At 45.1% G+C, this 26,610-nt stretch overlaps 1 protein-coding gene across 1 annotated transcript in view; it reads right to left on the bottom strand.

The window, feature by feature from the left end:
* SHC4 (SHC adaptor protein 4) overlaps positions 1–26,610 on the bottom strand; it is a gene marked incomplete at its 3' end in the record, with an annotated part of 93,560 nt that overhangs the window by 54,270 nt on the left and 12,680 nt on the right. The window contains exon 2 of the mRNA XM_084775506.1: positions 11,561–11,631. Coding sequence (XP_084631632.1) covers positions 11,561–11,631 — 71 coding nt within the window. The remainder of the gene's footprint in view (positions 1–11,560; positions 11,632–26,610) is intronic.

The raw sequence follows: 26,610 nt of genomic DNA, 5'->3' as shown, positions 1-26,610 counted from the left end.
TTTCAAAAATACTTCTTTTTGGGTGGGTTTGAGGATGGCACATACCTACAGTTTCAGCATTCATGAGGCAAAGGCAGGGGAACTGCTGAAAGTTCAAAGTCAGCCTGAGCTATATAGTCTCTCCTCTCCTCTCCTCTCCTCTCTCTCTTTCTTCCTCCCTCCCTCCCTTCCCCTCCCTCCCCCCCCACTTGGATTTGAGACTCCAAAATGAACCATAGGCTATCTCTCCCAAAGTTATACAAACTTTATTCAGTTTTAAAAGATTCGTTTCCCACACCAGCCTCCCAGAAAACATTTTTTTTAAAGATTTATTTATTATTATACATACAGTGCTCTGGCTTCATGTACACCTGCAAGCCAGAAGAGGGCATTGGGTCACATTATAGATGGTTATGAGCCACCATGTGGTTGCTGGGAATTGAACTCAGGACCTCTGGAGGAGCAGTCAGTGCCCTTAACCTCTGAGCCATCTCTCCAGCCCCCCCAGAAAACATTTTAGAAGCCGCTTCTGAATAGCCTCTCACATTTCTGCCTTCTTTACTGATATCTGTGTTAGCTAAATCAGAATCCCAGTCGTGGGATACAAAGGAGCCTGCGTTTACTGCAGTTCGTTGCTTTTTTTCACAAAGATCTTTTCTGTCCCTGAGATGGGGACCCAGAAATTAACTGTAACACTGTCAAGGACGAGTAGGACTCTCTGTGACTTTCGGAACCTTAGCCACACCCCGAGCCCAAGGCACTGACTGTAGAAAGACTTACAGGGGACAGGCGGGATCTCGCTCAGGGTTCAGAGTGCCATGCTGCCTCCAGCCTGTCCACCCAGCCAGCTTTCCTGCACAGGCCTTTTAGAGCTGGGGTGGGAAAGGGAGGGGAATAGGGGAGACACACACACACACACACACACACACACACACACACACAGAGAGAGAGAGAGAGAGAGAGAGAGAGAGAGAGAGAGAGAGAGAGAGAGGGAGGGAGGGAGAGCCTGACTCTGAGCACAGCATCAACAGTGGCCACTTTGTTCATTGAATTCTCCACGTGAGAGGGAAAGAGAGAGTGGGCTGATGTAAGGGAAGGAGAATGCAAATGCAGCTGAAGGTTTAGTGTTGAGACTGCAAAACCCTGCCCACGCCAGAAGACCAAAAAAAGAAATTTTGCCTATCTCCACAAAGTCCAAACTAATCATCCAAACAAAGCCATCTTTCTTTACAGACTCTGACCACGGCGGGACTTAAGTTAGATTTCTCTTTTCTTATGTCTCTAGCCCGTACACGGTTGTCCTCTGGAAGCCATGTTGCCTAGTCCCCGTGCCCCACCCCCTCTCGAGTTTGGAAGAAAGTAGCCCAGTCAGGAGGAGGGCAGTGCATTTCAAGGGAAGGTGCAGCAGAGCAAACCTTTTGCCTAGTGAAAATGCAGTTCTTCAGTAAATAAGAAAGCCACAAAACAAGCCCAGGGAACCCAGGTAAAGGGCCCAGCAGGCATCATTTAAGGTTCCTCATCACCCCCATCCCACTCCATAGAGAGAGATGGACTATGTCTGCCCCCCACCTTCGCACCTCAGTTTTGTCTAGGCAAACAGATTTGAGACTCAAATTTCAATCACAGCAAGAGGCTTAACAGATTGTTGTCAAAAATACTCAAGCAAAATAGAATTGCCTGTGATTCCCAGGGGGCATTCCCTGACTTTTCATGCCCCTCCCCGCCCCCCCAAATCTGGAAACTATGATGGGTGTCTCCATCTGTGCCACCTTAAGCTATTGGGATCATGCTGGGGATGCAAGAAATCTTTTCCTCCAACACATCAAGACGTGGTGACCTATGTGTTCGATTTTTGTCCAGTTTGGTGGAATGAAGGGCTGGCTGTGAAAGCCCTCAGCCGGGACACCTTAGAACCCAGCTTGCCTTCGTGGAGATAAGAGCACAGTGAGCACGGTCAGGGTTCACAGAGTGGGAACAATAGAAGACCTCACACTCCCCCTGCGCTGTTATCAAGAGGCATCACCAGCACCTAAGGAAGGGACACCCAGCTCTTAAAATACATCCTTTCACTTTAGAAACTGGCCTCTCCGGTCCCAGAGCTGCCAAATAAAGCCTTTCAGTGTGCCGAGCATTTACCCTCACACTTACTTATCACCCCCACTCCGTCCACTTGAATTGAATTATGCTTAAAAATCTGACTCCAAAGTGCTTTTGCCATCTGACCTAGCTTATTGTCCACGGTTGTTCTGTCTACCCTGAGCCTTTTTTTTGTTTTGTTTTGGCGAGGAGGCAAATGTAGACCCACGAATCACGCTAGGACCTGGTGGAAAAAATCATTTTCTCCTAAGTATCACGTTTCTCCAAGTCCCTCAAACTTGGTATGATTTCTGGCACTCCTTCACCATGATGTCTCAAAAGAGAGTCATATGGTTCAATATTGGAACACCCACACCCACAAACTGATGGCTCACAGGGTTTGCAAATGGTGAAGCCTTGCGAAAATGGCAATAAAGAAGCGGGATTGGTTCAAACAAACAAACAAAAAAAATCGTCAATCCCAAAGAGTTTTCCTTAACTTTGGAACATGCTGGGCTTCCTTAAAACAACTCTGCTTTACATAAAAATATTCAAAGTATTATACATCTTTGGTGTGGGGCGTTAAAGACCGTACTGATTTGCTGTGCGACTGTTGACATGATGCTCCCTTTGGGGTGGGGGGAAGTCAAGGTGTATTGGTGTCAGAGAACAGGCCGTGCATGTAGGAAGCACAGGTTCAATTCCTAGCTCTGTAGGGGGTGGGGAGTGATGGTGGAGGGGAAGGCGATGGCTTATTTTTAAAAGGCAAGGCCAGCTAATTCAATCATCCACTTTTTTCACCCCAATTCATTCTAAATGATGAGTATGTGCTTCTAAAAATTAGGCCTATCTTTAAAGAAGGACGATGTGGCCCCATTTAATCATGCTTTGGACTGTTTGCCATAGAGATAGATGCCTGCAATATTTAGAGACAGCAACTGGTGGGATGAACGGGTAGCCTCTGCTATGTCTTTCCTTTTAAAGAATGAGCTCTCCTAAAGCACAGTTGACGGATCTGCCACAGACGTCACGTGGGAGCTCCATCGTTTCAACGTATACATATGTAGCCCTGAGAGGAGGTGCTAAGTGGCCTGGCTAATTAAGTCCAGTGGGAGAACAACCCTGATCTGCACATCTGCTCAGAGTTCCTATCATAGCCCTTTAGGTAAGCCATGACCTAGCTGAGAAGGTCTTAGTAGCCCCACCAGTGCCTGGTTCAAGTGCAGGTATCAGGAGCTATTCTTAGAGATACTGGCTTTGCACATCTGGGCTGGAGACTAGCAACCTGCAGCTTAACAAGCTGTGGAAGCAGCTTCAAAGCACAACCCACGGACCCGATGACACAGCAGATGACAACATTCTCTCGGCAACACTGCCCAGGATGACTGGCTCTGCTCAATAGCTTTGACCAGATGGCTGTATTTGTGGACGTGAAGGAATTAGGGTACCCGTTCCTAGAGGCTGCGGTAGGGAAGGCTATGTTGCTTGTACATTTAATGAGAATCCATTGTGGAGAAAATTTGTTTTCAGTTCAGTCACCCTTTATAGTAGGATAGATATTTGGCATGATTTTCCCCCTGGCTCTTCCCAACCTGCTCAGGTAGAGGGATTATTTTTTTTAAAGTCTGAACCTCTTTGGTCTCATCACTGTTCCCCACACAGGTGGTGACAATGACCTGAATTCTCTCTCTTACCTAGCAGCCTGGGGCAAGAGGCATCCATCTGCCCCTCCAAATGCTTGCAAGCACTAAGCCCTGTTTCTTGGCCTTGGCTGCTCAGAGCAGAACACCAGAAAGTGTTAGTACACGTTGCAGCCAAAAAGCTCATCTCCAGGCTTTCTGAGTTAATTAGTGCAGGCTAGGCCTTGGGGCCTGTGAGGTTTCTGTTTGATTCTTTGCATTTGAGACCGACTCTAATGTAGCCAAGGCTGCTCTCCAACTTGCTATAGCTAAGGATAGACTTGAATTCCTATTGCCTCTGCCTCTGTTTCTCAATTATCAGTCTACAAGTTTTCAACCCCTCTTCCAAGTACTTCGAACCGAGCCTTAGGTGTACAGCACTCAAAGACAGCAGTCTGCAAAACTTCTTTTAAAAAGTCCAGATAGTAAATAATTTAAGTTTTTCAAACCATACAGTCTGTCACAACTCTGCTACGATGGCTCTGAGGGAAAAACAAAAACAAAAACCAACCAAACAAACAAACAAAAAACCCAAAGATCCCAGCCATAAGCAATATATAAAGAGTAGAAAGGCGCAAACAACATGTGAACAAGAAGACATGGTTGTAATACCAAAAGCCTACACTGACAATGCTGTGTAAATTTAATTTCTTCCTTCTTGTGGATTGACAAAGAAGGAAACCTTCCTTTTTCTTTTTTTTCTTTTCTTTTTTTAGGTGGGGGTGGCGAGGTCTTTAGCATCAACTAACCTTCATTAAGCTATACCACACACACCTGTTCAAAAACAAGGGCTTTCTGTGTGACACACAATCTAACAGGAGACCCTCATTTTCAAATCAATGAATAGGCGTCCTTTGCAGCTGAGTCTCAAAGTGTGGGCATCACCTAGGACCTTAGACACGCACAGGCTGGAGTTAAAACTTCAAGGGGTGGCTGGAGAGATGGCTCAGAGGTTAAGAGCACTGTCTGTTCTTCCTAAACGTCCTGAGTTCAATTCCCAGCAACCACATGGTGGCTCACAACCATCTATAATGAGATCTGGTGCCCTCTTCTGGTGTGCAAACACATATGGGGGCAGAATATTGTATAAATAAATAAATCTTTTTTTTTTTAACTTGCAGGGGGCATCCTCCAACATTCTGTTTCTAACAAGCCCTTTTGTGATAGCTGAGAATGTCTGTACCCAGGCAGTGGTGGCACACATCTTTAATCCCAGCACTGGAGAGACAAAGGCATGCAGATCTCTGAGTTCGAGGCCATCCTGAATGTGTCTAAGGTTATTTTTAGTTCTCCTTTGCACAGATCAAAAAAGAATGTTAAATATTCTCAGCTGCAGATCTATGAGCCTTGTGAAGGTGTTTTAGAGAGAGTCACACATGAGGAAAGAGTTTGACATTTGAAAGCCAATTCCAACTGGAGATTAAATGTCCTCTTACTCTGTCTCTTCTGGCTTTTAACATTTTCCTAAGATTTGTCCCTTCAAATTTTCTCCCTTGGAGGTGAAGGGCTGAAGATTGCCAGACCCGGTTTCCACTCCTACCGTTTATGGACATGAGGCTGCCCTTTGGAAACTCTCAATACTGCTAAGCCTTGGGATTGGCATGGCTAGCATGATTCGAGTACCATTTAGCTTATGAAGGTTAGGGTTTATATGATGAAAATGCTGATAATGGTACCTGCTAATTAATAACACACTTCCAGCCACTGCTTGATAACTGGACACCACATTTGGTCCCTTCACTCAGAAAGAGGTTGAGGCACACACAGCTTGTCGCACTTGACTGAGAAGTCACTCCTGCTGCTCACAGTTGCCTTCCCAGACTTCAAGTTCATGAAAACCAGACTGAGGGGCCCTTGGTGCATTTATTCTTTTCCCTTGTGCAAAATACATATGCACAGAACCAAACGCTGTGCTGAGCAGCCAGAGACCTGAGCCTTTTCCCAAAGAATCGTTATTCTCAAATTCTGGCTCACTTCAAGAATCCAGATCCTATATCTTAGCCTCTTTTTCTCTCTTTTGCCCTTTTTCTAACCATGAATGATCATGAAGCCTTGAAGACCTTCAGAGTTACCTGAAGGTAGGAGCTCTAGAACCAAGAAGTAATAAGTATTTACTGCTGGTCCAAACGGAATGGCTCCCATAGGCTCATATACATTTGAATGCTTGATCCCTGCATGGTGGAACTATTTGGAAGGATTAGGTGTGGCCTTGTTGGAGGAGGTAACACTTGGGGGTGGGGGGGGGGGCAGGGTTGGCTTTGAGGTTTTTTTTTTTTAAGATTTATTTATTGCATATGAGCTCTTTATCTGCAGAAGAGGGCATCAGATCACTTACAGATGGTTGTTAGCCACCATGTGGTTGGTGGGAATTGAACTCAGGACGTCTGGAAGAGCAGGCGGTGCTCTAAACCACTGAGCCATCTCTCCAGCCTGGCTTTGAGGTTTTTAAAAGCTCATTTCCAGCCCAGTCTCACTCTCTCTAGGGGAGAAGCTGGGGGTAAGATGTGAGCCCTCATCCTTTCGGCTCCCTGCCATGATGGTCACAGCCTCTCTCTGAAACTCGAAGCCAGCCCCCCTACTAAGTGCTCGAAGCCAGCCCCCCTACTAAGTGCTTCCTGTCATAAGTTGCCTTGGTCATGGTGCCTCTTCACAGCAGTGGGACAATAAGTAAGACGCGTGGCCTCTGCGATTTCCTTTAAGCTCAAAGTATCAAGTTGTGTTCTTCAGGATGAAAGCTGCGCCTTCCTGGCCTAGCTCTACTTCTTGGGTTTACCCTGACGCATCTACTCCTCCTCCGTCGCCAGGCAGGTTCCCACTGAGACCTGCACGATGAGGCGCCCTGAGGAGAGCGAAGACTGTCGTCTGTCATGGCTGAACTTCATGTGTTAATGACTTACTTGATTTCTGATTTGTCTCTGTGTTTTTGATTTAGGGCAAACTGAGGTCTTTTGTTTAACTCCGTTTTTTTTTTAACGTTGCAGGGAGGGCATTTTTATGGAGGAGAGCAGAGGACCACACCACCTGCCACACGCTTTTCACTTTCCCCACGCCTCTCTTTTCCGTTTGCTTCTGATTTCCAGGCAGTTTGAAGACAAATGCGACTGTATGCTTTTGCTTCCTTATAAAGCTTGTACCAGCAGGAAGTGCCTTTTTACGTGAACCTTTTTTTTTGCTGACAACTGAGATCTGGGCCAGCATCAGGGCTGGAGGCCAGGATAAGAATGATGACAGAGGGGAGAGAGCGATGGCTCGGTGGCTCAGTGGTTAGGCACAGTGGCTGCTATTTCAAAGGACTCTAGTTTGATTCCCAGCACCCACATGGTGGTCCCACGGGACCTGAGCCCTTCTTCTGGCCCCCACTAGTACCAAGCACGTGGTACACAGACACAGGCCTTGAGACTTTCAAGAAAAGAAGGAAAAAAATAAAGAGGGGAGAAGAGTAAGCACTCAGGAAAGACAGATGCTATAGACAAGGTGAACCTATTTTTTTTTTAATAAATTCTAATATGAGAGGAATAAATAAGTGGTTCAGGAATGAGAAAATGGCTCAGGGGCTTGACGTGACTTCAAGATGCCCACTCGACTGGCTGTGCTGGTCTAATGTTTATGGCAGAGGGAACTCAATGGAAAGATTCTGGACTCAGATAAAATATTTCCATCCAAGTAATACACAGGGTGAACATATTATTGTATTCTAACATCCACATGAAAAATATCTCAACAAGACCTGTATTTTCAGAGAAAATTCTACCTCCTCCCACCCCAATGGCATTACTTTTAGCAATGTGTGAGCTCTTTGGAGGCGAGGGCGGGAATGCAAAATATTTTTCAAACTTTTTTTTTTTTTTACAGATTGTTTCACTATGTAGACCAGGCTGGCCTTGAACTCACAGAGATAGTCTTGCTAATCAGTACTAATATTATGAAATTGTTGTTCTTGTTGTTGATGATGATGGTGGTGGTGGTGGTAGTGGCTTCCTTCTTTCTTTCTTCTTTTTGTTCTGTTTTGTTTTGGTTGGTTGGTTGGGTTTTGTTGTTTTGTTTTGTTTTTTGTTTGGTCTTTTTTATTTTTATTTTTTGGTAGTACTGGGAATCAAATACTTGTACATATTAAACCAAGTTGTAGCCAGCCCCTAGAATATATATTTTAAAATAACATATGGCTAATAAGTAAGATTATAAACCATATTGTTCAGAGCAAACTAGCAGTACAAATCAAAAACTTTTCAAACATTTAAGCTATTTGATCTAGTCAAGACTCCAGAGACAGAAAGCAGAGAGTGGTTGGCAGAGACTGTGGGGGTAAGAAGGAAGCGAGTGGGGAGTTAGTGTTTAATGGGTACGGGATGTTGGTCTGGGGAGATGAATACATTCTGGGGGTGGATGCTCATGATGGTTATACAACAGCATGAATCAACATACATTTCCTGAACTTAAAAAAATGGTTAAAATAGTAAATTTGTTTTATAGATTTAACTACAATTAAAGAAAAATTGGAGCACTAACAATATGTTCAGTTGTGATAGAGATATTATACAATAGTGTTTATATTTTTGTAATCTCGTGTGTAGAAGTAAAGGCTGAAAAGATATTCTGACACAAAATAATAGCAGATACCATCTCTAGGTGGGAGTGTAAGCTGCCTTTCCTTTGATGTGTTTCATGTGTTAATGTTCTTATAACCACTCAGAATCTATATAACTAGGAAACAATAAAGTTGTATAACTAGGAAACAATAAAGTTAGGAAATGCTCTGCTATCTCCTGAGCACTATTGTTAAAGCCGAAGTACCGGCTTTTACCTGCAAGCACATTGTGTAATTCTGTTTCCCATCTCAAATGTTAAGTTCCTCAGAGAGCACACCCTTGTCTTTCTCACGCGGGACCCATAATGCTCCAGCAGTCTCCGGGACTTAGCGGGCCCTTTATAAATACTCAGGTGAAGAAGGAATGGGTCTGTGTGTAAACAGATGGGTGAACAGGAAATAAGTTCTTGCTCTCTCCGTCTACGGCTCCTGCTTCTATAACACATATTAAAACTGAGAAATTTATAAATCGTGGGAATTTATGTCTTACAGTCCTGGAAGCTGGGAAGTCCAAGATGAAGGTACCAGCAGACTCAGGTCTGGCAACATCTCCCTCTTTTGTAGAGGAAAGCCTCACATGGAAGAAGCAGCCAGCAGCTCCCTGTACCCCTTTGAAATGGGCACTAATCCCACCTGCAAGAAGAGCTCTGTCTTTGCGATTTAACCACCTCCAAAAGGCATCATATCTTAACACTATCACACCATCCAATAAGCGTCACTGTATCAATGGGGCAATTCAGACTGTCATTTACGTGGGTCAGAAGGGTCAGCATTTTTTTTTTGAGCCTGTGCACCGACCCCAAGCACCTGTAATCCTCCCTACAGACGCCAGGAAAGGTTTTCTCAGGTGCAGGCTTGTTGACATGAAACCTAAATAGGTTAACAGGGTGCAAAGTAGTCTAGAACCTGTGTCCTTTGGAGGATGGCACAAAGGGTGCAAGAATGTGAAAAGTAGGGTATAAAAGGGGAGGGATGCTGTGGCTACCTCCAGACACTGGGCTTGCAGCCAGGCAGAAACACACGTTTAGTCAATAACTATCCACCAAGCCTCTTCTATAGTTCAGGGCCTGAGGTAGGTGTCACGAACACAATTATATGTCATTTGTTTGACATCTAATAAAAGATGCTAACATCTTCTTGATGCCACTAAATTCGGTGTTTATGTGCTGTTACAGCGCTTAAGAGATTAGACATTGATGTGTTTGTCCCCCATTTATTTCTGCTTCCTCTGACATTTGTGCAATTATGACTACTAAGCAAGGCTCTAAAAGGAACACCAACAATGAGTGAGGAGAAATCCAGAAAGGCCGAATTGAAACGCTTCCTAAGATAAGAGTCCAGCTCAGCATTCCCTAGATCGTTTCCAGGGACCCTAGGGATATATGGGTTCATTTTATTATATCAAAACCTATTTTGGTCTAAATCACCGAGGAACATTTTGAGATGAGGTGTTTTAAGACTGCAGCACAGGAATTAACACGTTACTGTGCACCTCGAGTCTCACAGACCGGGAGAAGGGTCTTTTTTTCCCTCAGGCTTCTGGAAGGCAGGACATGTCTACGTCTGGGATCGCACGAGATGAGCACCAGGAAAGGCTATTCTCTCTCAGTAATGAGAACAGTCACCTTTACACAGGTGGCTTGCAGTCATGGATCCAGATGGGAGCTGTGGCAAGCCTCTGAGGTACACTTGGCACCCTGTGCAACAGACGTCCCAACACTCATTCTGCGCCATCAATCAAGCCATCCCTCTCACCTCAGCCCCTTCCCACCACAGCTTTCTGTTGCAGGATATCTGAGCCCATCGTGATCCCCGAGGTTGTGAATTGTGAAAACCTATATTTGATCCCATTGTGATCCCTGAAATTGTGAATTGTGAAAACCTGTATTTAATCCCATTGTGATCCCTGAGACCATGAACTGTAAAAACCTGTATTTGATCCCACTGTGATCCCTGAGATTGTGAATTGTAAAAACCTGTCTCTTGTTTGGTGTGGCTAAACCCTAACACACACCATTAACCCAAGAGCTATCTGTACACAGGATTTAATAAAGTTAACCCTAGGTCAAGAGGTGGAGCAAGAAACCAGCTGACAGGAATTAAAGAGTAGGCGGGACTTTGAGTTTGGGTAAATAAGACAGCATGCAGAAGTAGAAGGGGCTTTAGTTCTCTAGCTCCTCAGCTCCTTGGCCTTTGGGGCGTTTTGAGCTTTGAGCTAGCAAGCCTTTGGCCTTAGGTTTGTTGGCCTTTTCCTCTTGGGCTGTCAGCTGAGCTAGTAAGCCTCTTGGGCCTTTTCCAGTCAGGACATGAGCTGAGTAGGAAGGTCAGCTAGGTGCTTTCTCTACCTCTGTGAGCTAGTAGGTTTTCACCCCCACAGCTATTTCCTGAATCTCTATTGGTAAAATAGAATGACTGGAATTTTCTTTTCAAACAACAGTTTTTCCAGAATTCGGTGTCACTTACCTCCCTTTCAGTTCTGGATTTAAAGTTGAACCTAACAAAGCATGACTTGTACTGGTACTCCGCACTTGAGCCCTGTGTTATAAGGACTCTGTTACTTCTACTAAGCTATGTGGGGTGACTCTGGGTAGCGATCCATCCACTCCATTGTACAAAATGGAGAGCTATCCAGGCTGGTTCTTGTGTCAAAGACAGAATAAATAGGGTAGCCTGGCCTTTATGATGTCAAAATCTCTTGCTTGATCTATTCGAGCAACCTCTTTGATGTGTTGGACACTCTTCTTTCTTTTCTTTTTTTCTTTTTTAAAGATTTTATTTATTTATTTTATGTTTGGGTACTCTATCTTCATGTGTATCTACATGCCATAAGAGGGCGTCAGATTCCAGTATAGATAGTTGTGAGCCACCATGTGGTTGCTGGGAATTGAACTCAAGACCTCTGGAAGAACACAGACAATGCTCTTATCCGCCGAGCCATCTCTCCAGCCCCTGTGTTGGAGACTCTTAATGCCCTATTTCTAGGTACACTTTTAAACATATTGGTACCTGGAAAAACACTTATTTCTGTGGAGTGGACCACGATCCACCTTGTAAGTCCTCCTATGTAACACTACTGCTTTCCCACACAGGTCTGAAGCTTTGGCACAATGAGGTAAAGCCAGCCATGCAGTCAGTGGGGCACTCCTCCCTCCTAGGCACACTGGTGACTTTGAAGACATCATAAGAGACCCACAGGTTTAAGCTCCAGCCCCTTAAAGCCCCTCCAGTTCTACTCTCATACCTTGTAACTTGGGTTCTCATTCCAAAATCCAGCGACCTCATTGATTGCAGCACTTCAATGCAGCCCATGTACTAGAAAAAAGAAAAAAGAAAAAGAAGAAGTAGGACACAAATACCACAACACAATCTCTGAGCTACACGGTGACTTCCTGGGCAGCGACTACATCAGCTCCTGAGAGCAGCTGTGTGTATGAACATCATCTGTGCCAATATTTCTGACCACCAGCGTGCACGTGTGTCCCCTTGGCTATAAATATAAAACATCAGCTAACTACAAAGTATGTACAATCTGGAGTACCGGGAATGTAGGTGACAAGGATGGCCTTGGTCTCAGAGGTTGGAAGTGTGCATCTGAGGTCTTCACACTGTGCGTGGTGCACACTCACACACTGGCTTTGCTACATCTTCATTTAAAAACCCCAGCTTGTGACCCAACTTTTCCACATTGGTTTTTGTCCTTGGTAAAAATTAAAATACCATTAGAATTGCTGCAAAAGCTAAATTATTTCACATACAGAACGCCTTTTTAGGACAATGCTTAGTAGGCAAAACTGCCCAAGTGTCAGAGGAAGCAGAGGTAAATAGCAGACAAATAATACAAGGATCTCCAATCTCCTAAACACTGGAACAAGTGTATAAATGCACAAAAAGACAGAATTTAGTAACATTAAGACAGTCTTATCATCTCTTGTAAGATCACTGTAGTGCAAGGCTGGGCGTGGTGGCACATGCCTTTAATCCCAGCACTCGGGAGGCAGAGGCAGGAGGATTACTATGAGTTCGAGGCCCGCCTGGTGTACAAAGTGAGTCTAGGACAGCCAAGGCTACACAGAGAAACCCTGTCTCAAAAAAAAAAAAAATTACTGTAGTGCAAAAGAAAAAAAAAAAGCATGCCCCAAAACAGTGCTTGGTTAAGTTTAGCTTGAACAGGGAGTATTAGAAAAGGAGTTGTGACTTCTAAAACAAAGAGAGGGCAAACTGGGGTAAAGAGGCTGAGGTCGGTGTGAAGTGGGGAGCAGTGAGAGTGTGAAGATGCTCCCCGAGAGAAGGAAGGCATGCTAGCCCACCTGGAGGAGGGACGGTAGCAATGAGCATGGGACAAATCCAAGTGACGTCATGGAAAGACAGAGCACAGGATTCAGCAGTTAATTGGCTACCTAGAGTAGAAGAGTGAGTCAAGAATGACTCAGCCACTTCCAGCCAGGACACAGAGGAACCTGGAGTGCCATTAACAGGACCAGGAGGGACAGGAAAAGAAGGTTATGAATTGCTCAGGAGCCCATTGAGTGCAAGACATCAGTTGGGGAGCCAGGAAGTAAGCGGCTGACAGCTGAAAATTGAATTCTGTATCCCCAAGAGGACAAAGCAGGACAAATGAGAGGGAGGGACACAGTCCCAGCTTTCTAAGCATCTCTGCAGGTGAGGCCATGGGGTCCTCTCCAGGAGCAGCAACTGACTCTGGAGAGCGCTACACTGAAAATTGCCTCGGAAAGGTTATGAGTGCCAAGTGGTGTAAATGAAAGGGCTGTCGGGTGTTCAGAAATGAGGTGCCTCCGGTTTTGCTGGCCTTTGGAAGTCACCCAGTGTCCCTTGGTGTTGGGGAGAGGAAAGGGTGCTCTCCAGATCCTTTTTCGATAGGGATTTCTGAGTGGACTCCATAGATGGCTCATCCTAAAACTGGCTTGGTGTTCAGTTGCTGCCACAAAGCTGCTGTTAGGGAGACATTCTCAGGCAGAACACGCCACCCCCCCACTGCCCGGAGTTTTACTCACCATGGGGTCTCCGATATCAACACTAGATACATTCTGTATACTTAGTTCTTAACTCCCTAAGGCTCAGGCATCACAGGAAGTAAAATGTTTGGAGACTGGGACTGACTGACACCTAAGACTCACTAGAAGAGGGAAGGTTGGTGGAGGGGCTCTGTCAGAAACGCATGTCAGAATCATGGGGAAGGAGGATGCTGGGGGTCCACGCTCCACAATGAGTCAGATGGGAACAACATGGTCCTCTCTACCCTCCTCATCCAAGAGCCTGATGCATTCGCCCGTCTCCTACACACCAGTCTGGGGAAGAACGGAGTCTACACACAAGTCGGGGAGCAGGTCTGTGCTACATTTCTAATTCGTCAGGGTGTGCCTAGTGGGTACTGAGGTGGCTGCCTTCCCTGACAGTTATAAATCGCTGGCTCAACAATGACCTATCTGTACATGTCTGAAAAGCGACAAGCACTACATTTTCTGACTACACTCATACTATGACACAGGGATTTCTAGTGTGTGTGCGTGTGTGTGTGTGTGTGTGTGTGTGTGTGTGTGTGTGTGTGTGTGTGTGTTTACCTTCCCTGTTTAAGTCTCTCCACATCTATTACCAAAACAAAGTCATTACTATCAATGCCTAGATCTTGGCTTTTCTTTATTGCCTTTACTAAGTGTCCCATTCTTTCATCCTTGGCCTCAAATCCACCCAACTCTTCCCAATGGCAGGGCTTCCCACTTGCTGTTCTCCCTGACTAACTTTTCACTCTACAAGCCTAATTCTTCTTCATCCTGCAGGTTTTAACTAACATGGAATGTCCTTAGGTCATCTCCTGTTGCCCGTGAGCACACTTTTACCTGTTTCTTCCATGCCACTGAGTACCAGATTTGTCTCTCAGTTTGCTTGCTTATTTCCTTGACTGTAAGCATTGTACATAGAAGAGCCTGGGACTGTGCCCAGATCCCAAGAGTACTCAGCAAATACCAAGAGAGAAAAGGAAGGAAGGAAGGAAGGAAGGAAGGAAGGTCAAATCTGTTACTCTACAGTAAGCATCTGGTGCTCTACAGTATGTACCTTTATTGTTTTATCTTTTTATTTTTTTCCTATTGTATCTTTAAAATGGGTAGAGAGAAAAGAGAAGTAGCAGAGGGAGGTGAAGGTTTGGTCAAGTCTCTTCACCTTGTCCTAAAGGAAAGTAGGAGCACCAAGGTCTCAGAAAAAGAGTCGGGGAGTGCCTTAGTTTCTTTATCTTGCTATAATAAAGACCCTGACAAGAGCAACTTGAGAGAGAAAGGTTCTACTTTGGCTCTCAGTTCAAGGGTACAGTCCTTCGTGGTGGGGAAGTGAAGTCAACAGGAGCTTGAAGCACCTGATCACAGGACATCCATAAAGCAGAGAATGATAAACGACTGTTCTCAGATTTCTTTGTTGCATGTATGCTATCTGGAATTCTAGCTAGGGAATGCAGCCACCCATGGTAGACAATGAAATAATTTGATGCTGGGGGGGTCACCACGACATACAGAACTGTATCAAAGGGTCGCAGCATTGGGAAGGTTGAGAACCATTGCTGCAGAATCTGCAGCCTATTGCTGGGATGCTGGGATGCGGTATGACAGTAGAGGCACACAAGGCTCCCATTCCTTGCCTTTGGTCCATCCAGATAAGAAATAGTGATGAGATAGAGCCCATGATGGTGACTGCAGACACTGGGAGATGCTTGGTTAATGAAGGAAGAGTGAAAATGAATCCATATTTTCATGTATTGCCCCTTGTCTTCAGGGTTCTGGAGATGTGGTCCCTTTGCTGAGCCCTGGGATCACTGAAACATAGGACTGGCTTTTTTAAAAGTAAGTCTGTGGTATTCAAGTTAGAAATTAAATAAAAAGGCTTAATATTGCACTTGCAGGTACCACCGCTTATTAACGAGAGTTAAGGACCTTTAACCTTTGGCAAAGTCCCTTCTGTGATGGTTGGTTTTTGTCAACTTGACACAAACTGGTATCATTTGAGAAAACGGAGCCTCTATTGAGAAATCACCTTCATTAAATTAGCCCATGAGCATGTTGGGGCGCATTTTCTTGATACATGATTGACGTGGGAGGGTGCACAGTGCCACCCCTGGGAAGGTGGGGACAGTGCCACCCCTGAGCAGGTGGGCCTGGGTTATATAAGAAAGCAAGCTGAGCACGTTATGAGAGTGAGCCAGTAAGTAGCGATCCTCTATGGTTTCTGATTCGTTCCCTGCCTCCGTGCTCCTGCCTGGAGTTCTTGCCCTGGATTTCCTCAATAATAGACTCTAACCTATAAGCCAAAGCAAACCGTCTCCCGCTGCGGTTGGTTTTAGTCTTGGTGTTTTATCACAGCAATAAATAATAAACTAGGATGCCATCTTTACAATAAACAATCCATGAGCTCAGAGTAGGGGAAAGTACTATGCTCATGGGAGAGAAATTGAAGTGACAGGTCCTGCAGTTGGCAAGTGTAAAACCAGACAAAGAAGAAACACTGAAGACTGCCATCAAGTACCACACAACAAGGCTGCCCTGGCAGCAGATGCCCATCCAAAGTAGAGGCCACCACCCTGTCAAGACACTGCAGGGTTCTCCTGCCACCTTTAAACAATTCCTAGACCTCGTCACAGGGGAAAAACACCATAGAGAAAGAAGAAGAGCATCTCTTCATAACTGCGAGGCGGTCCGAACTTCCAGTCCTAATCCTGTGTGGAGGAGTAGACACAATGAAAGCTTTGGATTTGTGCAGGACTGTAAAAAAGTGCAGATGCTCGCCCTGTACACTGCCCTAAACTGGCTGAGCCACCAACTGCTTCCGCCGCACACACTTGTCCACTGCTTGCTTTCTCCTGAACCTCTCTTCTTCTTCTTCTTCTTCTTCTTCTTCTTCTTCTTCTTCTTCTTCTTCTTCTTCTTCTTCTTCTTCTTCTTCTTCTTCTTCTTTTTTAATTTATTTATTTATTATTATGTATACAGCGTTCTGCCTGCATGTATAGCTGCAGGCCAGAAGATGGCATCAGATCACATTACAGATGGTTGTGAGCCACCATGTGGTTGCTGCGAATTGAACTCAGGACCTCTGGAGGAGCAGTCGGTGCCCTTAACCTCTGAGCCATCTCTCTAGCCCACTCTCTTCTTTCTTTGGCTTTGTATCATCTTTTTCTTTGGGCCATCTTTCCTCCGTTTCTTTTGTTGGTTTCTTCTCATCCCTTCTGTGTTCTCTCTAAACAATGATTCCTGCTCATTTCAGCCTGCACAAATGTTTTCCAGCCCCATTAGAATCACTAGGGAAGTTTTTTTTTAATGTCTGAGCTGAGCCAGTGAGATAGTTCAGTGGTTAGAGCCTCTGCCATCAAGTCTGACAGTCTGAGTTTGAAGTTTCCCCAGAGTCCATATTTCAGTGGCCAGTAAGAATATGGGAAGATATTGAACATAGCTCATCAGTTAGATAAATGCTAACCAAATCACTTCATACCCGTTAGGTGGCATAAATTTAAAAAAGAAAGTAAATATTAGTAAAGATGTACAGAAATTAATGTTTGAAACAGCATTCACACCCCTAGAAAAGACCCAGGAAAACTGAAAATACACAGCAACACAAAAAATGCGCACAACTGTTCATAGAAGTTGTATTCATAATAGCCTCACACTAGAAACACCCCAATGTCCATCAACTGATGAGTAGAAAAATTACTTACAACTATGTCTCAATATGGTGCCTGACAATGAAAAGGAATGAGATGAGGAAGCTATAACACAAATGAACTCTGAAATGGCAGTGACAAAAGAGTGCGCATTGGGGTTTTTTGTTGTTGTTATTCTGAAGATTTATTTATTTATTATGTATACAGTGCTCTGCCTGCATGTACACCTGCAGGCCAGAAGAGGACATCAGATCACATTATAGATGGTTGTGAGCCACCATGTGGTTGCTAGGAATTGAACTCAGGACCTTTGGAAGAGTGGGTGGCACTCTTAACCTCTGAGCCATCTCTCTAGCCCAAGAGTGCATATTGTATGGTTTTTTCTTTCTTTCTTTCCTTTTTTTTTTTTTTTTTTTTTTTTTTTTTTGGTTTTTTGAGACAGGGTTTCCTTGTGTAGCTTTGGCTGTCCTGGACTTCCTTTGTAGACTTGTAGACCAGGCTGGCTTCGAACACACAGTGATCCGCCTGCCTCTGCCTCCGAGTGCTGGGATTAAAGGCGTGCACCACCACCGCCCGGCTGTTTTGTTTTTCAATTTTTCAAGACAAAGTCTCTCTGTGTTAGCCGTGGCTGTCCTGGACTTGTTTTGTAGACCAGGCTGACCTTGAACTCACAGTGATCCACCTGCCTCTGCCTCCCGAGTGCTGGGATTAAAGGCGTGCGCCACCACGCCTGGTGTGTGATTTCATTTATACAAAATAACCAAACTCTTGCTATCTTCCCTCCCCTCCATTCTCCGCCCTCTCTTTCTCTTCAGGCACCTCTTGCTGAAATGCCGCATTTTTATCCATTTTCAGTCTCCTGCACTTCAAGATGAGTAGCTTGGAAATAGAGCTGGGAAGGATGGGGGCAGCGTGTGGCCGCTGGCAGGTGCGGTTCCTTTCAGAGCTGATGTCAGTGTTCTAAAGCTGGTAACGGTTGTACAACTCTGTGCGTATACACCCCAATGCATGACAAACTTTGAGTAAATAAACCATACTGCATGTGAACTACATTCCAGTAAAGCAATTGTCCAGAGACAGTGACAGCTGAGAGGCCAAGCCAGCAGTATCTGCAGGCAGCACCTAATCCTGGAATAAACCACTCAGGTATGAGTGGCTGACTAACGAATAAATGAAGCAAGAATCAGAAGTTATTATCATCTGAAATGCTACCCAGTACCCTGGAGGCAGTGTTCTCTGCTTGCCTTTTGGGGTCCCAGAGAATTCTGGTCACACCTCCATGCTGCCCTGGCCCAGAGAGGCTGCAGCTGGTTTCAGTTTTTAAAGCCCTGCTGAGCTAAGGGAGTCTCAAGGACAGCAGAGGGGGGGGGGGCGGGTGTGTGGAGAAGGGTGTCTTACTCATCATTTTGCCTTGCACCTCTGACAGTGCAATACATGATTTATTTCAAGGAATTGGCCAAGAAATGATGTTCAGGAAGTCTCAAAATAGCTTGCATCCTGGCTGGACCACCTAAAATATGTTCATTCTTAAAGGAGTATGGCATCTGTTAAGATAAGCCTGGAGTTAGGTTGCCTGAAGCTCTCTTGGCAGCTTTGATTTGAAAGGTGGGTTTTCCAGAAATAGATGGGAAAATCCTTCCTCGGGACTGGAAAGACGAGCCACTAAGAATATCCTCTTCAGAAAACACCCCTGATGGACAAACACTGCTTCTCTTAGGAGTGACGTAACATCTAGGAAAGTGGAAGCCACCATCTTCTCTGCCCTCTTCTATGTTTCTCTTCATACCCCTATTGCTGAAAATACTATGTATTTGTCTGTTTTCTGTTTTCCTCCCTTGGAGATTAGTAATGAAAAACAGGAACGCTCTAGTGACATCCCTGGAGTACTTCCAGGCACCCAGCAGTTCCTCAAATACATCTTGGTTAATTAAATTGAACCTTATTCTTTCTTTCCTTCCTTCCTTCTTTCTTTCTTTCTTTCTTTCTTTCTTCCTTCCTTCCTTCCTTCCTTTCTTCCTCTCTTTTTTTCTCTAAACATGAACTGAAAACTCCTCTTTCTACACCAAGCTCAAAGCTTAAAAACCTGGATTTGCTCACCTCCTTTACAGACAGGGACTTGTTGTACAGGGGGTTTCACACATCTGGGGTCCTTAGTGCTCACAAAAATGGGACCGTCTAAAAGTGCATTACGTCTTAAAGTACATTGTGTCTTCTGCTTGTTCTACCAAGAGAGAGATCCCACGTCTGGGAGGGGGGTCTCAGGCTGAATGGCCAGCCTGGAGCTGAAAGGTCTGCTATTCCAGGCCCAGATCCTTGCCTGTCTCCTTCCCCCCGGAACAGACTCCTTCATGACAGAGGGAACAGTGTCCACTCTATTTCCATTCTTGGTTTGCCTGAAGAAAGCAGACCTGGTGACATCTAAAGCATAATAATTTCCCAATGTTTTTCAGATATAAGTAAGGCTTTAAGTTGACTCAAAAGAGCTTCTCTTTGGCAGAGGGAATCCTAGGATCCTTCAAACAAAATAACTTTGTGGCAGAAACCGGAATATATAAAATAAAAACCTTAGTCTTGATGTCACCTGAAGATGGCGAATTAACTGGGACAGGAGTTGTCTGGGATTGTACATAGAAAGCTTCTAATTCATCTGAAAATGGCTCTCTCTGGTCATCAGTGGGCAAGGCAAGAATGCCGGCCATTTCTTCCCTCATTCCAACCATCCTACTCCCATAGAAAATCCCTTACGCAGGAGAAATGTTTTGAAGCGAGGGAGGGTTGCATCCCTGCCTACAGACCTGAACACAAGACGAAGTCGCCCAATTTGAGGTCATCCCTGAGGCAAATACCACACTGGGAGTATTTTCAGGGCCATGACCTCTCCTAGGAACAACACTGAAGTCACAAATGGTTCTTTCTGTTGCTACGCCTCGGCCAAACAGCCGTCCTATGTTATGGTGTGCTTTGGCACAAACAGGGATGCACTCTGTCGAGTCTCACGAGTATCGCTTCATTTGATCCTCAGAATAAAACTGGGGCAGGACCTATGGAAATGGACGATCCCTTTTGACAGCTGCAGAAAGTTACTGTCAGAAGCACCATGCTCTCCTCAAGGATCACGGAGCTGGTTAACGCAGAAGTCAGATCTTCTGAGGTCTGAAGCTGTCTATATCATGACATTGCCCTGCACCAAAGAAGCTTATCATGTAGGAGAGATGCGACACTGTAGGTCTATGGAAAAGTACAAGACAGAGACTTGGAAGTTTGAAAAACTGTAAGACGGGATGTGTGTGTGTGTGTGTGTGTGTGTGTGTGTGTGTGTGTGTGTGTGTATGAATGCGCACACACTGGTGCTGGACACTGCTTTAAACTCAAGATCATGACAGCTTACCCATGAGACAGCTATTAATAACAGTTCTCCTTGGGGGTCTGCATCCCCCCCTCCTCATGACTACCCTCTTGAAGTGAACCATGTACCAAAATATATATAATATAGAGAGATATGTACTGAAGTTTGAAAGGAGGACCTTCTGCTTGTAAAGCAGAGGTGATAAACACTACACTATGAAACCTCTGAAAGAGATCTAAAATGAGGGGCTGGAGAGATGGCTCAGGGGCTAAGAGCACTGACTGCTCTTCCAAAGGTCCTGAGTTCAATTCCCAGCAACCACACGGTGGCTCACAACCATCTATGATGTGATCTGATGCCCTCTTCTGCCATGTAGTGTCCATGCAGGCAGAGCACTGTATAATAAATAAATATTTGGGGGAAAAAAAGAGATCTAAAATGAAAATGAAGGTAGTAACCTGAACATCTGTAGATTAAAGACACTGCACTGTGTCTCTCCTCCGTCTGTTCATCCAATAGGCCCCAAACTAGCACACTAGGTCTGTCTCAGCGTGTCATCCTCTTTGCCACATTATGGTGTAGCAAGATAGCCCTGGCCAGATGCTAAGCAGATGTCAGAACCATGTCCTTGGACTCTCCAGACTCCAGAACAAGATGAAAATAAGAATTTTAAATCTTTATAAGTTGTTCTATCTTGAGTGTCATGTTACGGTGTGACATTCCTGTCAAGACTGAAGATATCTAAGTAGAGACACTTGTGCCCCTCCCTTTGGCGATCAGATTATTGACTCAATGGACCCCCAAGAAATCGACTTTTCCCAGGAATCTCATGCTGTGGGAGGGGAAAAGAGAAACTGAAGCCCAGCGCCAGCCAGAGGAGGAACTTGTCTCCCAGGAAGAGATCCGACAGTTCTGACAAGCTCTCAGACCGCTTTACAGGAAGGAATTGGAGCTGAGCCAGTACTGGCCAACGGTGGGGAAGTGCACACCTCGCCTGGGTCTGCTTGGTTGTGCATACGCCCTGCCTACCGCTTGCCCACACACGAACCTAATGCCAAGACTCTGGAGAAGGACTTCGGAAAAATCTGGACCCTCTTCGTTCGTACCTCTTACCAGCGTGGCCAAATTGAACACGTCTGCCTGCTCTGTTTTCCACCATTGCTCTGTCCCTTTATTTAGTTGGCCAATTGAGGACAGGCTAAAGCTAGGTTGGTACCATTGCTTGTACAGTAACAACAGTATCCGAGTATGTTGGATGTATAAATACATCTTCCGTGCCACCTTATGCCAATCATCCTTTGTGTTCCAAGGAAGCAGACAAAGGTGAATTCTCTCTGACCAAAAAAATTCTCCTGTGGGGTCCTTTGTAGAGAAGTCCCGGGGCCTTGTATCTACTATTCAGTGGTTTTGGTTTTGTGATTAAAATTCAAAAGTTGCAACTAATACCTTAAAGCAGGTCTTTGTGGCACTGCGCCCAAGCCCAGCTATTAAGAGATTTTTATCAGTGGGTAAAGGCCTAATCCAGAGAGACCACGAGCGATATCGCTGTCACTCTGGGAGAAAGTCCTCAAGCTTCTGAGGCTGGATGCTCGAGATACAAATGTGAATTGAGATCCTGGCTTGCAGAGCCTGCCTGCCCTACTTAGGTTCACGGCTGTGATATCAGTTGACTGCTTTCTCCTGGCCTCTCCTGATGGAGGCAGGGGAGCCCCTGGGTGTGTCAAAGAATTAATACATTCAGAGGAGAAAAGGCTTTAAAAGCGCTAATTTAAAAGGGGGTGGGGGGCAAGGAGAGGCAGACCGCTGAATAATTGATGCCAGCAGCTGCTAAATCAGAAGCCTGTGGTTAGAAAGGCAGGCCTTTCTTATTCCCTAAAGTCTTTCATTCCTTCTCATTCCTCTAGACATAGGGCTTTTCTTTTCTTTTTTATTTTTCTGTTTCTTCTGCTTTTTTTTTTTTTTTTGTATATGTGGGAGTAATTAGTGCCAATCCAAAAACATTTCCAACTTTTTCCTTCCCGGCACGTTGGCTTCTTGGAAGCTGAACACAGCTCCTCGTGTGGTCGATGACGTCACACGACAGTGGTCTGTCTGTCCTATTTCTTTCCTCTTACAATTTGGAAGTTACTGTGGAGCCCAGCAGGGGAGTGAGAATGACACCAGCCAACCAGAGCCTCATCCAGTACGCTGTGAGACACAGCGAGAGGAGCAAACACTGAGCCACTGCACTGACGTGTTGTTAACCAAGAACAAGCTGACTGGCCCTGCCAGGGTCAACCCGGGAAGGAAGCGAGACTGTCGCAGAGTCTAAGAGTGTGGACCGCGAAGCTCAGACAGGCTAGCTGGGTGTGGTGGCCCACGCCTTTAATCCTGGCACTCGAGAGAGGCAGAGGCGGGTGGATCTCTGAGTTTGAGACCAGCCTAGTCCACAGGAGTTTCAGGACAGCCAGGGCTACACAGAGAAACCCTGTCTTGAAAAACTAACAAAACAAAAAGAAAACAACAACAACAACAAAAACCCAAAAGCTCAGATAGGCTTGGATTTGATCTGAGCTTTGCATGAACTAGCTACTCAATGCTGTGACTCGTGTATTTAGCCTGTGGCAGGACTCAGCGAAGAGTAGTCACCGTGTTGGGATGCCAGGGTTCTTCCTGGACACCTTCAGTTTCACGTGCTTCGTTTGGAGAGGTGATGTAACAGGAGTTGATAACAGGAGGACCGGAAGCTGTGGGGCTGTGTAGGAGGAGGAGCTCCGGCTAATGTCGCGGAGCTGGGGAAGATTTCTCAAAGAAAGGGATGTAGGGGAGAGAGTCAGGAAAAGCAAGCCAGGAAGGTTGGAAGAGGGGGGAAGAGGGGTTCCCAGGCAGTGGGCACAGCAGATACAAAAGCTAAGGGCAGGAGCGGGCCGTGCTCCCCAACTCCGAGCACTGCGATGAGACTAAAGTCTGGAGCCACAGAGGGAGTGTCAGCGGGGATTCCAACTCTCCTGATGAGCTAACTGTTCAGTGCACTGCTCGACTGTGGACGCTGAGTCTTATGCTCGGAAACCCGAACAGTGCGGAACCACTGTGGGCTTTCTGAACAGTTGCGGAATATTTGCTTACTATTACCAACTTTTAGCCACCCCTGGCTTAAATGTTGATACCAATCTCTCTCCTCATCCTTCCGTGAGATTCCAAACTACATTTCCTTCCAAGCCATTTCTTGGACCCAAATAAATAAAAGCTAAAAATACAGCAAGGGTCATGAATCATAAATGAGATGGAAAAGCAGTGACTCACAGAAGTTAATCTGTTCCCCAGGAGAGACTTGCTGGATGTCCTTTGCTCTGAAAGGTTAGGCAAAAAGCCAGCATCATGGTGTTCAGATACCCAGCGTGATTCTCAGGACTGCTACAGGGAGCCTAAGCTTGCCAGGTCCAGATGCAAAGAGCTGGCACCATGAGCAGGCCAGGAGAGAGCAGCAAAGAGGCAGGCTCAAGGGCAGGTGCCGGTAAGGATGCCAAGGAGTGTAAAAAGAAGTGGGAGACTATTGTCCTAGTGTCCCAGCGTGTTCATTATGGGTTTTTTTTCCCCTTCCTTTTGGCCATGGCCTCAATACTGTTCTCTCTTGTAGTCAAGGAAACACCATAACTCAGTTCATCACTGCAATAGTTTAACGGATGACCTACCAATTATATTTTGTATGCTTGTTTAATTAAGTTGGGATATAATATAACCTAATAATGATGTGTGTGTATGACCTCTCCTGACAACCCATAATCCCATCAAAGTGGAACATCTCTTTTATATGACATTATTTCTCAATTCTAAGTCCTTGACAAAAAATAATTATGCCTTATAGCTACAAATCTGACTCAACCTTAGTAAGTGTGGGCCTAGAGTATGTGTTTGTATCAAATAATGCTTAAAAAAACAAAAAACAACAACAACAAACTTGTGTGTTCAAAAATGGACTTTCACTAGTGCTGCTCAAGGCAAAGGGCACTAAGGGCACCAGCAACCTCTTTCATTCCCCCTTCCTACCCAGAAGTGTCTGTACCCTTGGCCTTCAAGGGCCTTTCATCTATAAAGCATTGCTCCTGTCCATGCAATGATACAGAACCCTGCAATTAGTAACAACCTGAAGCCTTGGCTGGTGGTAGATATAGCTAAATTATCCTGTCACTACACCAGGCATGATGGCGTACACTCAAGAGTTCCTGGCCAGCCTGGTTTGCACAGAGCCCCTTTCTCAAAACAAAACAAAGAAACAACAACAATCACATCGAAACAAAAAGCTGCAGCTGCCATATATAGCTAAGTGCCACTGAGAAGGGACAATTGAAAAAAAGCTAAATCATTTGTTATCTGTTGCCAGGTTTAGTGAAATATGTGTCTCCAGTAGAGCTTGAGGATGGCACTGGCTTCATTTTTCACCATGCCCCATGAGCTGCAAGAACCACACTGTCTTCCCTTCAAGTTCAAGCACGGAAGTCCTACATGGACAGCCAGCCTCATGATGCTGAGACTATGTAAGCCTCGTGCCAGTAGGTCTCCTATGAAGCCTTCAAGTGCTGAGTGACATTCAGCTAATCTTCAGCTTAGATGACTTCTCTGAAAAACAAACGGCCAACAGGCCTTTGCAGACTTGCATGCCAGGCGCTCACCACGCATCATGGTGTTTCTTTTTAAAGGAAATACAAGTGTTCTGTAGTGGACTCTGCTTCTGGCGGGAGGCTGAAGGGGAGCCCAAGCTTGCAGGAGCTCAGAGATCACCCGTTCCAACTCCTCCACAAGATAATCATGGTGCATCTAAGCAAAGGGGGGGGGGGCAGAGAGACGCTTTCCCAAGACATGAGGATCTGCTTTGGTTTTGCTTGTAGGGATCTGTGTTTCAATGAAATAAAAGATAAGCTAAGGAGAAGAGTGGTTTTAAGGATATTATAGCTTGGGCATGCTCGGTGACAACGTTGACAGTAACTGGAAAGAGGAGAGATCATGGTAAATTCACAGTCCCTGGGAGTGACCGGGTGTGGTGGCGCACACCTTTAATTCCAGCACTCTGGAGGCAGAGGCAGGTGGATCACTGTGAGTTCAAGGCCAGCTTGGTCTACAAAGCTAACAAAAGCTAACACAGAGAGACCTTGTCTCAAAAAACAAAACAAACAATAACAACAAAAATAAATAAATAAACAAACAAACAGTCCCTGGGAGTGGCGAGAGTGAAAACATTCACAAAACTTGCAAGGAAGGCCTAACTCAGATAAATCATCTTTAGTTGAGTCAGGTCCAACCTCGCTCCTGGATCAACTAGCTTCCAGAGTAGGAAGAAGCACCTGCCCTTTCTGTCCATCTGTCTGTCTGTTTGGAGGAATCTTATACCGCCAAATAAGTGGGACTTATAAGAAGACCAGAAAAGCTGCTGTAGGGCGTGGCAGCAGGACCCAGGCCTTCAACAGCCACAGTGCTGCAGGGTAAGAGCAAAGGCTCAGTGATTTCACTTCAGAAAGGATATTCTTGCTGGTCGGTATTTTTAAAATAGGCAGTATTGGGCCTCAAATGGCTCAGCAGATAAAGGTGCTAGAAGCCAAGTCTGATAACCTGGGCTCAATCTCCAGGACGACATATTATGGTAGATGAGCTTCTCCTTTAACCTCCACACACAGGCGAGGGCCACAGGCACACTCAGGTGCTTGAGCACACACATGCACTTGCAAACACATGTACACACACACACACACATATAGACATACAATGTGCATGTGCGCACACACACACACACACACACACGAGCATACACATGAGCATACACACATGCATATACACACACTAAATAAATAAACAAATGTGATTTAAAACAGAGAAGCAAAAACCCCACTTGAGTCATAAACCTTTTGTGCTTCTGAGACAGGAAGTGAGCTAAACAATGTCACCATCTTTGGGCTCTAACTGAGCATGGATGTTTGTCAAGTTATTCCTTTACCATAGACAGGGAGTTCCCAATGAGCCTACCCTACAATTGTGAGTCAGACTTAAATAAATGCCCTTTATTAGATCGGTACCTTCAGAGTGAATCTCAAATAGAACCTTAGATTCAATTGTATTTTTGGCTTATACTCCTTAGAGGGAGGAAAAACAAAACTAACCCAGCATTTTTAAGCTGAGGAGAAAGAAAGGATATAAGAAAGTGATCTGTCTCTTTTTGCTTGGCTGGCTATGGTTGTTTCATGTTTAGGGCTTTTTGTTTCTTTGTTTTGTTTTGCCTTTTAAATATTTTTTTTTAATTTTATGTACATCAGTGTTTTTT

Source organism: Acomys minous (assembly GCF_964271855.1).
Source record: "Acomys minous genome assembly, chromosome: 3".
Lineage (NCBI taxonomy): Eukaryota > Metazoa > Chordata > Mammalia > Rodentia > Muridae > Acomys > Acomys minous.
The sequence above is the reverse complement of the archived record's forward strand: the minus strand, read 5'-3'. Positions and strand labels throughout refer to the sequence as shown.